The following is a 14,042-nucleotide window of genomic DNA, read 5'->3' as shown; positions in this document are numbered from 1 at the left end:
CTACACACACACACGCAATACATTTTACATACTAGTCCGCTCCATACACCACAAATGCATAACACACACACACACACACACCACAGCACCGCACTCAGCTTGGTTACTTTCCCACTCATCAAGGCCTGGGCTGCAGCCCCAGCCGAGTCCCGCGCGAGACGCGGGTTTATCCGCAGGCGGGCCAAGGCTGGCGGCTTTGGTCCCTGACAGGCGCCCCAGGGGCCCCGCTCGCGGCGGGAGGCCCGTCCTCCGTGAGCGCGCACATGTGGGAACGTATCCTCGCTTCCAAGGGGTTCTGTGCCCAGACACCCTGGGAGGTGTGTACGAGGGAAGTGTGAGGCGCGTGTGGGGAGAGGCTGTGTGCGTGAGAAAACCTCACTCGCAGATGCGCAGGGACCAGCCCACTGACCAGTCGGGTGGGCGTGTCCTCGGTGCGCACAGCCTTCCTTGGAGTGTGGACGAGTGTGTCAGTCCTCGAGACGACCCAGCTTGGAGGGAAGTGTGCGTGTAAACTGGTGTGCGCGTGAAAACCAAGGGGCTGAGGCGTGTGTCGGTTCATTACGGCCCTCCGTGGGTTGGGGTTAGTCTCCAAGGAATGAGTGAGTGTGTGGCAGGGACTCTGTGAGACAGACGGGGACGCCGACGACCGCGATCCCGCGCCGGGTGTGCGTTCAGAAGCCCCGCTTGCCGACGGACGAGCAGCGGTTGCCCCGGTCGCCCGCCTGCGCGTGTGCGCGCGCGCGTGCGCGTGGGGCGCGTGTGCGCGCCGCGGCAGAGGGAAGAAGGGAGGGGGGCGGCGGCAGGCCCAGCCCCCCGGTCGCAGCGCCTGGGGCGGCTCCTCTGCGAGCCTGGGACCGCCGCTTGCCCGCCGCCGCCGCCACCGCCGCCACGCGCTGGCGTGATTCCCGGTCCGCGCCGCGCCCTCCCGCGTCGGCAGCCGACTCGGCTTCCTGCCGGCCCGGACGCCGCTTCTACCGATCTCCCGGTCTCGGCTCCGCGGAGGGAGAGGAAATGAGTGCGGCAGCATCGCCCGCGCCCGAGCGGGGTTGGAAGAGCGAGAAAGTGGACGAGGCTCAGGCCCTGGCGCGGAGTTGCGCTGCCCGCAGACCCGACTTCCAGCCGTGCGACGGGCTCTCCATCTGTGCCACGCACAGCCATGGCAAGTGCTTCAAGCTGCACTGGTGCTGTCACTTAGGATGGTGTCACTGTAAGTCTCTCCGCTTTACGCCGCGGTCCGGGGGCGCCCGCGGGGCCGTCCTGGGTCACGGCTGGGACTCTGCAGCCGCGGGGGCTCCGGGCTGGCCGGGGCGGCTCTGCCGCAGGCCGGGGCCGCCCTGGGCTCCGGGCGGGCGGGAGTTGCCCTCACGCGGGACAACTCGGGTTGGCGCTGCCTTGGCAACGAGATGAAATCCCGAGGGTAGCCTAGCTTTAGCCACTTCTACAAAAGGGGATCTCCTCATCCCAGGAAAACTGCAATCTTTTTCTTTTCAAACCGAAACGACCAGGCAGTGTGCTGAGAAATGGTAGAGAGCCTTCAGAGTTGATGACAACCGGAGAAGCCTTTCTTCAGGGCTACTGGTTAAAAATGCTCCTCTTTCTTTCTCACTTTTGTCTTTCCGGGCGGCTATTTAAAAGAAAGAGCCCTTGGAAATCGAATCGTGGCCCATTTATTGCATCCAAATTGAGAAAGTGCTAAAGTGTGAGGGACTGCTTCTAAGAAGTTAATATTAACAGTTTGGAAGGGTAAACTCCTTAAAACCCAGCTGCAGCATATAGAGCCAAAATCTGAGACTGTTTTAAAATTACAAAGTAAAATAATGAAAGTAAGCTTAAATAATCTTAAACCAATTTATAAAAGCCAGAAGTAAATGGTCTAGGCCTTTTCTCTATGTTATCCTGCCTGTGATTTTTAAAATGGATTAAACTTAAGTAGCCATTTAATCAGAATTCCACAATTTGGTTAGTTCATGGTTGGCCTGCTGTGTCTGATGAATCATTTCTTATTAGAAATATAATACAAACTTAGTTTCTACATAACCCTTATAATAGAGGGTTTTGGAATGCTTATTTAGGACACAAATTCTCGAAGTGATCTTGTGTTAAAATTTTTTCCTTGTTTGTTTGAAAAAATGGCTCCCAACAAGAGATGCAGTAGATAATAAATCCTTATTTACATTAAATTAGCATAATATTTTTAATTGAAATTATGACTTAAATGATTGAAAATTCTTACATTGTCTTTACAAATATGTGGCATATTGAACAGTATTGATTTTGTGTGTGTGTGTGTTCTGTGTGCTAATGGGTCAGTTTTTTCCTATAGCTCTTTATTCCTATTGCTCTTGAATCCATTCCCAGTTATAAAGCATCGCTTCTGTGTGGGACACGGTACAAAGTTGGAAGTAACAACTGTAGGAAACCTGTGATGCTGAAGTACACACATAAGATGATTGGGGAGAGTCCGTTTCCTGGGGAACTGTAGAGTCATAATGTAGGATGTGAGGAACATTAAAGATGGTCCAGTTCAGTGCCTGTCTTATTTCAGCAGTCTCCCTTCTAAGTACACCATTAGTAATTCCAAGCTTGCAGTCTTCTCAGACAGCTTCTTCATTAGACAGCTTTGACACTTAGAATACTACTGTCCCTTATATGGAGTTGAAATTGGTTACTTTCTAACTTCTTTCTTGGTCCTGTTTCTACCTTAAGAAATACTCAAATTCTTATTTAGGGTATAGCTATTTCAACTCTTCAAATATATACATGAGTTTCTCTGGGACATTGATGATCTTCTCTCTGTATCCCCAGCTATTGTCACAATGTACTGAAGTAGGTTTGAAATTCATGATTGTTGAATGACTGAATGAAGGTAGCCATCATTTTCCTCTGAAGGCATCATTTTATCCTATTTATAAGAATCTGTTTTCTTTATCTTTCCTTTTATAGAATAGTATCCAGGCTCCTAAGCATTCTGGTTATTCTGTTCTGAATGTGTGCCAGTATGGTTAAGATCCTTTGAAGACTATGACCCCTAGGAGGGTACTGCTGTCTCCCATTGTTGAGATTGTACTACTTACTGCTGCAGCTAGCGTTACATTAGCTTTTCTGAGATCCACATCTTATTGAGCTCGCTGCTGTCAGATTGAACTAAGCTTGTGGTCAGTTAAAGCCCTTAAGCCCCTTGGTGTTTTATGCGTGTGTCAATTAAGTCACAGAGCTTGCCCATTTCACAGTTATATGTAGAGTGCCAAAAAAATATATACACATCTTAAGAAAGTAATACTGTATTAAAATTGTAATACTCAATATATACCAATAACAAAAAATGAATACAAGTCACGTTTGACTTCTGCAATTACAAGAGGTGCTCAAAGTGGTTACCATCAGCATCCAGACATTTCTGATTACAGCAAACTATTGCTTGAGCAACGCTGACCATTCTTAAAATGTGTATACATTTTTTGGGTACCCCTGATGTATTTGGATACAGATATTGTATGAGCTCTTAGATATTTTTCCTTATTATGTTTCATTTTATTAGAATTAGCTGATTTTTCTGGCTTATCAGTGTGTTTTTAGATCCCGGCTCTTTCATAATATATATTATGAGCCCCCTGGTTTCATGTCAACTGCACATTGGATGCCAACAGTAGTATACTAACCTTTTACATCTTCATTAAAGTTATTGATAAAATTGTTGAATAGTAGAAGGTCACACACAGAGTGAGTCCTGAAGCTTGCCAATAGAACTGCCATTCAGGTGGATAGCAATTCATTAATGGGCACTTGTTATGGTTGTTCATACAATACCTAGCCACACAATTGTACTGTTAACCATTTTACATTTGTCTTATCCATATGGATATAATGGGAACCCGGTCAAATACCTTGTTGAAATCCTACCAACGTACTATTTTTACTGCTTTTTGACGTATGATCTATATATAAACACACTCCCTTAAAAAAAGAAGGAAATCAGATTAGTTTGGTATAACTCAAGACAGTTTCACAAATGCTTATCATTTTCTTTTCTAAGTGATTGGAAGCTATTTTTTTAAATTAAATTTATTGGGTGACATTGGTTAATAGAGTTATATAGGTTTCAAGTGTACAGTTCTATAAAACGTCTTCTATATATTGCATTGTGTATTCACCACCCGAAGTCAAGTCTCCTTCCATCACCATATATTTGACCCCCTTTACCCTCTTCTACCTCCCCACTTACCCTGTGGTAACCACTAAACTGTTGTCTGTGTCTATGAGTTTTTGCTTGTTTATTAGTCTTGTTTATTGCTTTCAGTTTTATACCCTACAAATGAATGAAATCGCATGGTTCTCAACTTTTTCTGTCTGACTTATATCGCTTAGCATGATAATCTCAAGATCCATCCATGTTGTTGCAAATGGCAGTATTTCATCTTTTCTGAAGGTAGAAAGAATGGATGCCCAGTATAGGTGAAGAGACTGTAATGTAGCATCTTGCTGCTCTAAATGAAGCACATTGTGAATGTGATCACTGAATCACTGCCGCCAGGGAAGGAAGCATGAAGACTCGGAGGGCTGCCAAAGACTGGGAAAGAGAAAATAAACGTAGGTCTGATTTTTTTTTAATGGAAAGAGCTGCCAACAATAATCCAGTATACTTGATGTCAATCTTTTTCTAAATTCAGATTATTAATATTATTAATTGTTAATATTAATTATTAATATTATTAACAACAGTACAATATTATTCATATAATCTGAATTCAGATTGTTAATATTAATAATAATAGTACAATATTAATAAAACCTGAATTTAGAAAAAGATTGATATCAAGTATACTAGATATTTAGAAGTAAACTAAATATAGAATACGTAGAAGGAATAAGATATTAAAAAATCAGACCTATGTTTATTTGCTCTTTCCCGGTCTTTGGCAGCCCTCCAAGTCTCCATGCTTCCTCCACTGGCAGCGATTCAGTGGTCACATTCACAATGCGCTTCATTTAGAGCAGCAAGATGCTACATTACAGTCTCCTCACCTATACTAGGCATCATTCTTTTTACTCTTTTTTAAGCCAAAATATCACTTTTCTTGAAAAGAAGCAGAGTTAAAATATTTGAGAAGTTCTCCATGCTTTTTGGTATTCATGAGCATTACATCAGTCCTAAGCAGAGTTCCTTTAATTAAGTCAAACATGTTTTGAGCACCTTCTCTTTATGAGACATTATCATGGAAACTGGGAATGCAAATATGAATACAGCTGGATCCTGTCCTTTAAGCAGAGTATAAGGGCATGATTCATGCCTGTTTGTTTGTTTACTTATGTTTGCAATCTCATGTTTTTAATAAAAGGAATTAAAAAGTCTGTGTAGGTCTCTAGGAATCAGGTTTGCAGAGACTCTCCAGAAGGAACTGAGTAGGCTTAAAAGCAGGATTTCATCTAGAAGTAGGAACAGGTGTAGTGGGATACAGAACTTGAGCATGCAGGCACCGTGTTCTCGGACTTCCTGGGCTCTGGTGGAGGGACGGCAACTTGAGAGGCTCCAGAGACACACAGGAAAGACTGAACTGTATGGCCTCAGGGCGAGGGCTAGAGAGACAGAGGCCACTATCCTGTGCAGAGCCCGACCCACATGCAACCCACAAGAGGGCACCATCCTTCCTGTGCTGAACGCACCCTCATAGCTGTATTTATTTTTATATTTTTTTAAAATCACAAATAATATTGGTGGGAAAACTATCAGCTTGTTAACCAAATCTGAAAATGTTAAAATGAGAAGACTACCTTGGTGCTTAGAGAGGAAATTCAGAACAAATAAAGGAAGTTCAGTTTTATATGGTTGATGTTAAACTTGTGAAATTCACAATGAAATAGAAAAGGCTGAAAATATATACATGTTCATAAAAGACATATAAAACATGTATATATTCATAGATTCAGTGCTTGATGGATTATTAAAGGAAATAATTAGTGTATTTGTGTAATGACAGATTTTGAGTACCATGTCTGGTAGGGAAACGAAAATATATTTTGTCATTAGATTAGATAGATTATTGGACAATAAACTATGGCCCTCCCTGAATCTGCAAGTTTGTTTTTTCCCCAGTAAGGAGTGATACTGGGTTGAGTTAATGAGTGAAGGAGTCCAAGAGGAGTTTGAGAGGGAGAAAGACACAGCTTGGCCAGTGAAGAGGGATTGGAAAGAATAAGTCATATGCAGATATTGTAAAGAAGATTTTTGTGGCTGGGGTAGATAGAATATTTAGAAGGAATACGATATTAGATTGTTGATATGCAAGAGAGTGATGAACAGGAAAAGTGGGAAAGTCTGGAGTTTCATTTGGTAGAAATCTTGACATCATAGTGATAACATGGGCAGTAGGAGAATGAAATCAGCAAGGGAGATTATTTTGGTATTAGTATAAAAAGTAGGTTGAAATTCATGCAAGAATATCCATATAATGGAAGTTGGAATAGATTAGATTTGGAGGGGGTAGAATAGGAAGGCAATAAAGGATAATTCCTAGATTTCTAGAATTCCATGTTATGCAACTTGGGTAGACGGTGGTGCCATTCATTCAGTATCACTAACAACAAAATCCTGGAGAAGAATTAGGTTTGGTTGATCATGGATCATGAATCTAGGAAGACCCTGAATCCAGTTTTGGATCTATTGAGTTTAAGTCACCTTGTCATAACCTGGTGATGTCAGTAGGCAGTTGGCGGTAGGGATCTAGAACTCAGAGGTGAGGTCTGCACCACAGATAATATGGAAGTCATTTACCCATTTATAGATTGCAGTTGTAGCCATCGTGAACCATGAGCTCGCCAAGGAAGAGACTATAATATGAGAAGTAAAGAAAACCCTTAGGTTTTCCCTTTAGAAACTACTATTTAGAGTCTGGTAGAGGAGGATGAGCTGGCAGTAGAGTCTAAGAAGAGAGGGCCAGAGAAGAAAAACCTGGAAAATAGGGTATTGCAGATGCCAAGGGAAGTGAGTGTTTTAAGAAAAGAGTATGAAGATGAAATCAGTTTTCTGCAGGTTATTTCTTAGATATTGGTGAAATATACAAACAGTAATTTTATTACTGAAGAAGAGGGCGAAAGTAATCTACTGTTGCTTAGTCCTGCAACAGTAACTTCAGGAATATACTTAATTGCAGTATTAGTCAAAGCTATTTGAGAGTGGATTTTTCAAGGTAGGAAGAGGAGAATAGAATGCCAGGAGCTAAGAATTAGGACACAGAGATAGTAAATATTTATTGACTAATTACTTTGTGCCAGAATAAGCTTATTATGCTAAGCACTTAATAGGCAATTATGTCATTATGTCCGTTTTACAGTTGAGGAAAAAGGCTTAGAGAAGTTAAGTAACTTTTCCCTGGGCACATAGCTAGTAAGGAGTAGAGCCTGGATTTGGATCCAGGCCTGTCCGATTCTAGAACCTGGCCTCTCGACCACCATAGATACTATAGAGCAATTTAAAATCAATGAACAAAATCAGCAGTTTTTTGGCTCCACTAAAACCGATGATGGGGAATGTTTTTAAGAAATGTGTGGCAAATTTTATCAATAGCAATAGTGAAATACAAAAGAATGAGAACTGTAAAGAGTTCTCATTCTTTATGGGTTGGAGAAATTCAAGAGTTAAGGAAGAGAAATTGATTAGAAGGTGATGGGGGTATGTGGGGGTGGGGGGGGCTACATGGTGTGATGTAGATGCCACCAGCAGAACTCAGAATTGGCTTAATAAAATGATGTAATAGATAAGCTCAGTTTTCTGCAGACGACATCTTAAGAGATGTCTATCTCTTTCAGGTTGAAAGCAGGAAGAGTGGGACTTGATGTAGTCTAATCACTGATATTAACATATCTAAAGAAGGACTGTCACAGCAGAAGGTGGATGGGCAGCATAGAAATATAGAAAAATGGGAGTTGGAGAGGCAGAATTTGGAAGTCTTTTTGGGGGACCGTTCAGAGAAAGTGGTACACTACCCAGAGATTTAAATGTCTGGTACTTATGACTGAGCTGTCCCAGCAAGTAGCTTTATAATTTGGCTTTCCATTTATAGATTTCCTATAGGAAGAGAGGGAGCCGATTAGAGAATTTAACTGTCAGGACCTTAGGCCAAATATACTACTTCTCTTTGTTAGTATATTAGCATTGTGGTTTTTGTGTTATTCTCCTCTGTTTTCCTGCTTCTACACAGCTCTGGGGAAACGCACAAAATCAAGTTCTGACTTCCCCAGGGTAATGCCAGCTGGGTTTTCTAAGGCAAATCTCAATCACGTCAATACAGTAGCTACAGAAAATGTATTCAAGAAGTTTACAGTGAAAACTAGCAAAAAAAGAGAAAGAAATTGGAGTGGCAGTTTGGTTGGATGGAAGAGTCAGCTGAAGCTTTTTGTTTTTTCTGAGGATGAGGGTTCTTACCATGTGTGTGGCTAAAGGAAGAGGATTCAGATGTTGGGGGGGCAAGTGTGAGATCAAGTTCTGAGTGAGTTTCTTCAAAGCTTTTCCAGAGATAGAAGAGAGCTGATGGCTGTGTTTCCATTCAAGCGGTGCTTCAATTGTGGGTGTACATCGACTTCCACAATGAGAATACACAGGATGCTTAATGTACAGGCACAGTTGTAACCGTGCATGTGTCAGCTCGTTGGAACCTCACAACGACCTTGTGAGGCACGTCCTGTTATTATCCTTATTTTTCAGATTAGAGAAGTTGCCAAAGGTCACACCTAGTAGTTGCTCTGGCCACGTATGGTAAATGTGTATCAGAATCTTACAAACCAACGGGCGACCAGGACTCTGGCTTTCTTGGTTCTATTCATGGTTCAATGAGGATGATTTCAGCTGTTTTAAATTCTTTTTGGAACAAGCAGGATTTAAGTCAATACTGTGTTTCCCCCAAAATAAGACCTGGCTGGACCATGAGCTCTAATATATCTTTTGGAGCAAAAATTAATATAAGACCCAGTCTTATTTTAATATAAGACCGGGTATAACATAACATAACATAACATAACATAACATAACATAACATAACATAACATAACATAACATAACATAACATAACATAACATAACATAACATAACATAACATAACAACACCGGGTATAATATAATATAATATAATATAATACCGGGTCTTACATTAAGTTTTGCTCCAAAAGTCGCATTAGAGCAGATAGTCCAGCTAGGTCTTATTTTTGGGGAAACACGGTAAGTAAAATCAGAATGGTTTCTTATTTTAAGAGAAGGGCAACAATATGCATTATAAACATTTTTGAAGTGGTTGTGAACTCGGTAAAACTGTGCTTTTAAAAAACATTTAATAATGTATCTGTATAATATGAAGCTTTAGTCATGTCATGTCCTCAGCGGATCCCTAGCTGATGCAAGCCCTTGTTTGGTTAGATTTGTGTACGTACCATTAATTATGACTGGCTTCCAAGCCCGTTGAACTTAGGGATTTGAACTAGTTTTTGAGGGCCTTTCTATGATAATTACCTACATTATAAAACCCTCACTTTGTTCTCTCACATTGTAGAATCTCTTAATTTTAAGGAAGAATATTTTCAGAGAAATTAAGTGTTAATTCCAAACAAATATAGGAGCACATGTTTGACCACCAGAAGTTGTCTAGTAGAAGATTTGCTTTCTTGAAAAATAAGGAATGGTTTATACATAGAATGTGGAAGGCAGAGTATAGTTCTAGAAAGGACAAGAGCAGTGGAATGAGACACACCGGATTTTGAATCCTAGTTTTTCCATTCATTGGGAATGTAGCTTTGGACAAATTACTCAATCTCTCTCAACTTCGATGTTCTCTCTTCTGAAAAATAGGAATAAAAATCCTATATTGTATTGTATATTCATAGAGTTGTTGTGAAGATTAAATGACATAAAGTACTTGGTATAGGTGTTCAGTAAAGGGTGGCATCAGCCCCACAAACAAACAAACAAACAAACAAACGAACAGTGGAAACACTAGACAGTATAATCATCGTGAAGGCAGCCTCTGGAGTTGGACTTTGTGTTTGAATCCTGACTCTGCTCACTTACGAGTTACATGGTTTGGAGGAAGTTAATCTCTATCTTTCAGTTTCCTCACGTTTAATATGGTGATAATAACAGTACCAGCCTTATAGTGTGATGATTGTCAAAGACCCCAACTCCAACTGCTTCTCCCTTCCACAGATATCCGGGTCAGTGTGAAATTCACTTTGTGGCCATACTCATATGTTCAGTTAAACACTCAAAACAACGAAGATCATAAAAATATACAGTTTGAATATTACATTTAGAAATTGTTGAGTTGTTTATTGCCCTCATTGTTGGAAGGTCTATTTTGTAAAAGTGACTGTGTGATGAGTATCTACTTTTCTTCATGAAATCTTATATATTATACTCCAGCACTCACTCCCCTACTCCATCCTGTTCTCCACCATTGTTAAGCAATGGATCCTTCTCATTAATCAGATAGACCAGTTTGATGAGAGCTATTATTATATGTCAAATATGGGTCAACAGGTCTTAAAGGATCAGAAGATTACAAAACTTGCGATACATTGAAGTGAAACTGAACTTAGTGGACTTTAATGATGTCACAGCCTTGTCAGAATCCTGTGGTGACACTTGGCCGTCATTTGGAATGCTGATTTTGTATAGAACAATGACAAAAATGCTAGTTAGTAGAGGATTCCTGGCTGCTAGAATGCTGGACACATTAGACTTAATTGTAGTCTTTGCAAGTTACTTTACTTAAAGTCACAGAATTTTGTTTTGTTTCTCCCATTCTTGTTGGTTTGTTCTTGAATTTTCTGATATTTAACAGTATTCTGCAAGCACACTGCCAAACACATGCAATATCCGGAGTGCCAACAATATATAATAAATCCTCCAGCTGTGTCTGCACAATGCCCAAAACAGTTCATTCAGGACAATTCTTTAACCTCCCTCGTGCTTACGTGTCCATTTAGAACTAGATGTTTTGGTGTACTACAGATTTATTTCTTCCTCTGTATCTCATTTTAACAGACCTTTGGTGAAATAAAAACACGAAGAGTGTAAAATTTGGTATTTTGTGGGAAATTCTGTTGGATTCACTTATATTTTTCTGTTGACACACAAATGCGTACATTTTTCCTAAACCATTTAAAAGTAAATTGCAGACATTATGACACCTAAATATTTCAGCATGCGTCTCTTAAGAATGAGGACGTTTTCCTCTATAACCACAATACTAATCATAATTATGATAACACTAATTCAGTAATAACATCTAATGTATAGTTTCCTTATTTGTCAAAAAATGACTTTTGTAGCTGACTTGTTTTAAATCCAGGACCCAATCAAGATTCATACATCACATTTCATTATTATATCACTTTAGTCTCTTCTAATCATTCTAGAATAATCACACATATTTTTGGATGACATTTAAATTTTTGGAGTCCAGGTTAACTGTCTGTAGAAGGTCCCATATTTTACTAATTGTTTAATCATGATTAAATTTAGGTTAAACATTTCGTTGAGTTATTACATAGATGAAATTGTGACCTTCTCATAGCCTCACACGAGGAGACATATAATGTCAGGTTGTTCCACTATTGCTAATACTGAGGTGATAACGGCCAAATCTGTGCATTATAAAGATACCCTTCCCCTTTGTTATTTCTCTTTTTCGAAATTATATTTTGTTTTTAACAAGTAATCTATGGGGTGATACTTTGACCTGTGTGAATGTCTTGTTCCTCAACAAACTTTAACCAGTGACTGAAGGTTCTTGCGGGAATTGCTTATGACATTGATGGTTACAAAGTAGTGATTTTCTAATGCTATCGTTCCTGTACCATATGATGGCATTCTTTTGTGAAGAAGAGGTTTCTTTTCTCTACCTGCCTCCCATCTTTTTTAGGTATTACTATACACAATTTGATTATTATTTTTTCAATATTTTATAATCAAGTATCATAATTCTTTTTGATGCTCAAATTGTCTTAAATTCGGCCAGTAACAGTCCCTTCCACCTGGCTCCTGCATCCTTTGGATAAATCCTTATAATTTTTTTGAGCACTTACCTGTTTTCTGGAAGAACAAGATGTTTCAGATTTACCTAGTTATTTCCCTGCCCTAGACCTGAAATCAGCTATTTTCCCAGGGAGCCCAGGTTCCCTTTAGTGAACAGTGGTTTGGGAACTATTATCTGGGCTTTCAGTGTGCTCATTTCTACTGGGATGTTACTGTGTTTAGGTCCTTTCATGGACAGATTTAGGAAATTTGGGTGTGCATATATCCTTCACTTTTCTGCATTCCATGTTTGTACCTCTCCATGGGTAAAAATCCTGGTTTCCAATGCACCATAGTATTTGTCATTTTCTGTAGCCTTAACTATACACAAGATAGTTTAGGGATTATTATATTAGTACCACTGCCAACAACAAACTGATGAGTAAAGTTCAAGATTTTTTGCATATTTTGGTCGTTAGACTATATCTTAGAAAGAATGTATACTTAGAGCACGGTGTTTAAAAGTTTCTTGAATTAATTTTTTTCCCCTGTATGGTTATGTTATTAGTTAGGTTCATTTATTTCTGATGCTAATCAATTTGGGGCTTTCTTTTTTCATCCTTTTTAAATTAAACTTTTCATTTTGAGATAATTTGTAGATTTACATGCAGTGGTGAGAAATAACACAGAGGTCTCATGTATTCTTTATCCAGTTTCCCTGTGGTAGCATCATCCAAAACTATAGTACAGTATCACAACCAAGAAATTGGCACTGATATAGACAAAATAAAGAACATTTCCATCATTGCAAGGTTTGCATACTTCATGTTGCCCCTTTAGAGCCACACTTGCTTTCCCTCCTGCCCCAGCCCCTCATTAATCTGGCATTCGCTAATCTGTTCTCCATTTCTCTAATTTTGTCATTTCTAGAATGTTATATAACTGGAATCATACATTATGTAACCTTTTGGGATTGGCCTTTTTTCACTCAGCATAACTCCATGGAGATTCATCCAGGTTGTTGGGTGTAGCAATAATTTGCTCCTTTTTATTGCTGAGTAGTATTCCACGGCATACATGTATCACAATTTGTTTAACAATTCATCCATTGAAGGACAGCTGGATTGTTTTCAGTTTTTAGTAATGACAAATAAATCGACTATACACTTTTGTGTATGGTTTTCTGTGTGAACAGAAGTCTTCATTTCTCTGGGATAAAGGCCCAGGAGTGCAATTGCTAGGTCATGGTTGTTGCACGTTTAATTTTTTAAGAAACTGCTAAACTGTTTTCTTTAGGGACTGTACCATTTTACAATCCCACTAGCAATGTATGAGCAATCCAATTTCTTCACCACATTCTTGTCAGCATTTCGTGTTTTTACTAGGTTTATTTTAGCCATTCTGGTAAGTGTGTACTGATAACTCATTTTGGTTTTAATTTTAATTTGCATTTACATAATAGCTAACATTCATGTGCTTGTTTGTCATTTGTATATCCTCTTTGGTGAAATGTCTTTTATTTTTTTTAAGACTTTATTTTTTTAGAGCAATTTTGGGTTTAAACAAAATTGAGAAGGAGGTAGAGAGATTCCATACACACACACACACACACACACCATGTTTCCCCGCAAATAAGACCTAGCCGGACAATCAGCTCTAATGCATCTTTTGGAGCAAAAATTAATATGAGACCCGGTATTATATCATATCATATCATATCATATCATATCATATCATATCATATCATATCATATCATATCATATCATATCATATTATTAAAGACCAGGTCTTATATTATAGTAAAATAAGACCAGGTCTTATGTTAATGTTTGCTCCAAAAGACACATTACAGCTGATTGTCTGTCTAGGTCTTGTTTTCGGGGAAACACGGTACATGGTTTGTACAAAAATAATTGCAGTTTAAAATGTTAAAAATAATTGCAAAAACCACAATTACTTTTGCACCAACCTAATATATATTTTTTGAGATTTCCCACATATTTTGCCCCCACATGTGCATAAGCCCCCCCATTATCAGCATCA

At 39.4% G+C, this 14,042-nt stretch overlaps 1 protein-coding gene across 1 annotated transcript in view; it reads left to right on the top strand.

Annotated features, from left to right (window-relative positions):
• Positions 1–299: 299 nt before the first annotated feature.
• LG01H3orf70 (linkage group 01 C3orf70 homolog) overlaps positions 300–14,042 on the top strand; it is a 51,600-nt gene continuing 37,857 nt past the window's right edge. Inside the window, exon 1 of the mRNA XM_019735833.2 lies at positions 300–1,207. Coding sequence (XP_019591392.1) covers positions 1,012–1,207 — 196 coding nt within the window. The 5' untranslated portion in view covers positions 300–1,011. The remainder of the gene's footprint in view (positions 1,208–14,042) is intronic.

This window comes from Rhinolophus sinicus, linkage group LG01 (genome assembly GCF_036562045.2).
Source record: "Rhinolophus sinicus isolate RSC01 linkage group LG01, ASM3656204v1, whole genome shotgun sequence".
In the NCBI taxonomy this organism is placed as follows: Eukaryota; Metazoa; Chordata; class Mammalia; order Chiroptera; family Rhinolophidae; genus Rhinolophus; species Rhinolophus sinicus.
This window is presented reverse-complemented; position numbering and strand designations above follow the sequence as displayed.